Source organism: Salmo salar, unplaced genomic scaffold, assembly GCF_905237065.1.
Source record: "Salmo salar unplaced genomic scaffold, Ssal_v3.1, whole genome shotgun sequence".
Classification (NCBI taxonomy): Eukaryota; Metazoa; Chordata; class Actinopteri; order Salmoniformes; family Salmonidae; genus Salmo; species Salmo salar.
In genome coordinates, this window is record NW_025547464.1 from 459,106 (window position 1) to 462,500 (window position 3,395).

At 45.2% G+C, this 3,395-nt stretch overlaps 1 protein-coding gene across 1 annotated transcript in view; it reads right to left on the reverse strand.

The window, feature by feature from the left end:
• Positions 1-1,936: 1,936 nt before the first annotated feature.
• The window catches only part of LOC123731880 (tripartite motif-containing protein 16-like), a 7,218-nt gene continuing 5,759 nt past the window's right edge, over positions 1,937-3,395 (reverse strand). Inside the window, exons 4-6 of the mRNA XM_045711280.1 lie at positions 2,865-3,024; positions 2,680-2,739; positions 1,937-2,448 (exon numbers count right to left, since the gene is read on the reverse strand). Of these exons, the coding sequence (XP_045567236.1) occupies positions 1,937-2,448; positions 2,680-2,739; positions 2,865-3,024 (732 nt within the window). The remainder of the gene's footprint in view (positions 2,449-2,679; positions 2,740-2,864; positions 3,025-3,395) is intronic.

The window sequence follows — 3,395 nt, forward strand, 5'->3', positions numbered from 1 at the left end:
TAAGGATTGTACATAAAACAGAGCAGAATAAATCATCACATCACCACCAGCATGACTAGTATCTATGTGGACCCTACTACAGTTTAACCAGCTCAGCTATAGACTACACCAGCATGACTAGTATCTATGTGGACCCTACTACAGTTTAACCAGCTCAGCTATAGACTACACCAGCATGACTAGTATCTATGTGGACCCTACTACAGTTTAACCAGCTCAGCTATAGACTACACCCGCATGACTAGTATCTATGTGGACCCTACTACAGTTTAACCAGCTCAGCTATAGACTACACCAGCATGACTAGTATCTATGTGGACCCTACTACAGTTTAACCAGCTCAGCTATAGACTACACCAGCATGACTAGTATCTATGTGGACCCTACTACAGTTTAACCAGCTCAGCTATAGACTACACCAGCATGACTAGTATCTATGTGGACCCTACTACAGTTTAACCAGCTCAGCTATAGACTACACCAGCATGACTATTATCTATGTGGACCCTACTACAGTTTAACCAGCTCAGCTATAGACTACACCAGCATGACTAGTATCTATGTGGACCCTACTACAGTTTAACCAGCTCAGCTATAGACTACACCGGCATGACTAGTATCTATGTGGACCCTACTACAGTTTAACCAGCTCAGCTATAGACTACACCGGCATGACTAGTATCTATGTGGACCCTACTACAGTTTAACCAGCTCAGCTATAGACTACACCGGCATGACTAGTATCTATGTGGACACTACTACAGTTTAACCAGCTCAGCTATAGACTACACCGGCGTGACTAGTATCTATGTGGACCCTACTACAGTTTAACCAGCTCAGCTATAGACTACACCAGCGTGACTAGTATCTATGTGGACCCTACTACAGTTTAACCAGCTCAGCTATAGACTACACCAGCATGACTAGTATCTATGTGGACCCTACTACAGTTTAACCAGCTCAGCTATAGACTACACCAGCATGACTAGTATCTATGTGGACCCTACTACAGTTTAACCAGCTCAGCTATAGACTACACCAGCATGACTAGTATCTATGTGGACCCTACTACAGTTTAACCAGCTCAGCTATAGACTACACCAGCATGACTAGTATCTATGTGGACCCTACTACAGTTTAACCAGCTCAGCTATAGACTACACCAGCATGACTAGTATCTATGTGGACCCTACTACAGTTTAACCAGCTCAGCTATAGACTACACCAGCATGACTAGTATCTATGTGGACCCTACTACAGTTTAACCAGCTCAGCTATAGACTACACCAGCATGACTAGTATCTATGTGGACCCTACTACAGTTTAACCAGCTCAGCTATAGACTACACCAGCATGACTAGTATCTATGTGGACCCTACTACAGTTTAACCAGCTCAGCTATAGACTACACCAGCATGACTAGTATCTATGTGGACCCTACTACAGTTTAACCAGCTCAGCTATAGACTACACCAGCATGACTAGTATCTATGTGGACCCTACTACAGTTTAACCAGCTCAGCTATAGACTACACCAGCATGACTAGTGTCTATGTGGACCCTACTACAGTTTAACCAGCTCAGCTATAGACTACACCAGCATGACTAGTATCTATGTGGACCCTACTACAGTTTAACCAGCTCAGCTATAGACTACACCAGCATGACTAGTATCTATGTGGACCCTACTACAGTTTAACCAGCTCAGCTATAGACTACACCAGCGTGACTAGTATCTATGTGGACCCTACTACAGTTTAACCAGCTCAGCTATAGACTACACCAGCATGACTAGTATCTATGTGGACCCTACTACAGTTTAACCAGCTCAGCTATAGACTACATCAGCATGACTAGTATCTATGTGGACCCTACTACAGTTTAACCAGCTCAGCTATAGACTACACCAGCATGACTAGTATCTATGTGGACCCTACTACAGTTTAACCAGCTCAGCAGTACTATTATAGATACTAAACCCAGGATAGAGGGGCTGAGTGAATGTGGTCTGGACTCTGTGGAGGAGGGTCATTGTGTCAGAGACACTGTAGAAGGACAGAGTACCTGCCTTGTGATCCAGGTACACTCCTACTCTGGAGGACTGAGGGCCTGATACTTTAGTCTCAACATTATTGTGTCTGAAATAATAACCACCTCTATAGTACTGTAAACTCCAGGACTTGTTATTGAATCCAAATATATTATCTGACCCTGTTCTGCTGATGTCTTTATATGAGACTGCTGTATAAACATTACCAGTCCACTCCACCTCCCAGTAACAGCGTCCAGACAGACCCTCTCTACACAGAACCTGGTACCAGTTGGTGAATCTGTCTGGATGACCAGGATATGGTTTGACTTGGCCTGTATAGGTCACCTTTCTGTTCCCTTCAGACAGAGAGAGGTGTCTGTTTGCTGTGTTTGGGTCCAGTGTGAGCTGACAGGAATCTGGGAGAAGAGCAGAGACCAATGAGGGGAGTCAGAACAATAAGTTAAGTCAGATACTGTATCTACCCTGTCTTTGATTAGAGCACAGCAGAGATCAAATCAGAGAAATATGAGGAGTCAGATAGATACCCAGTCTTTGATTAGATCTACTATTGCTATATATTTCTAGAGGGATTGTTAGGAGTGGCAGTAAAAAGAGACTGTTAGTTACTTCACAATAAAGAGACTCACATTGTAACAACTGTTCTCTGGTCTTGGGCTCTGGAGGCAGAACAACCTCCACTATATTCACTACAGACACACAAACACATTGACAGAGAGAGGGAATGTTATCATCATACCATATTCCACATGTATATGACTAGTAGGGAACTTTCAATGGTCTAAAGTTGATGTTCTGATTGTTTTCAACACACCTGTAGTGGAGATCTTGGTCCATTCTCCTTTAAGGAAGTCTTCTAGTTTCTCTCTCAGTTCAGACACAGTCTTTCTCACATCTCCAAAGTACTGAAGAGGACGGACAACGATGCTGGGTAAGTCTGAAGATACACTGATACTGGAGAGAGACTGATAACTCTGGAGAGAGAGAGACAGAGAGAGAGAGAGAGAGACAGAGACAGAGAGAGAGAGAGAGAGAGAGAGAGGGAGAGAGAGAGCGAGAGAGAGAGGGACAGAGGGACAGTGGGACAGAGGGACACAGAGAGAGAGGGACACAGAGAGAGGGGGGACACAGCCAGAGGGACAGGGGGACACAGAGGGACACAGAGAGAGGGACACAGAGAGAGAGGGACACAGAGAGAGGGAGGGACACAGAGAGAGGGAGGGACACAGAGAGAGGGAGGGACACAGAGAGAGGGAGGGACACAGAGAGAGGGAGGGACACAGAGGGACAGAGAGGGACACAGAGAGAGGGGGGGGGACACAGAGAGAGGGGGGGACACAGAGAG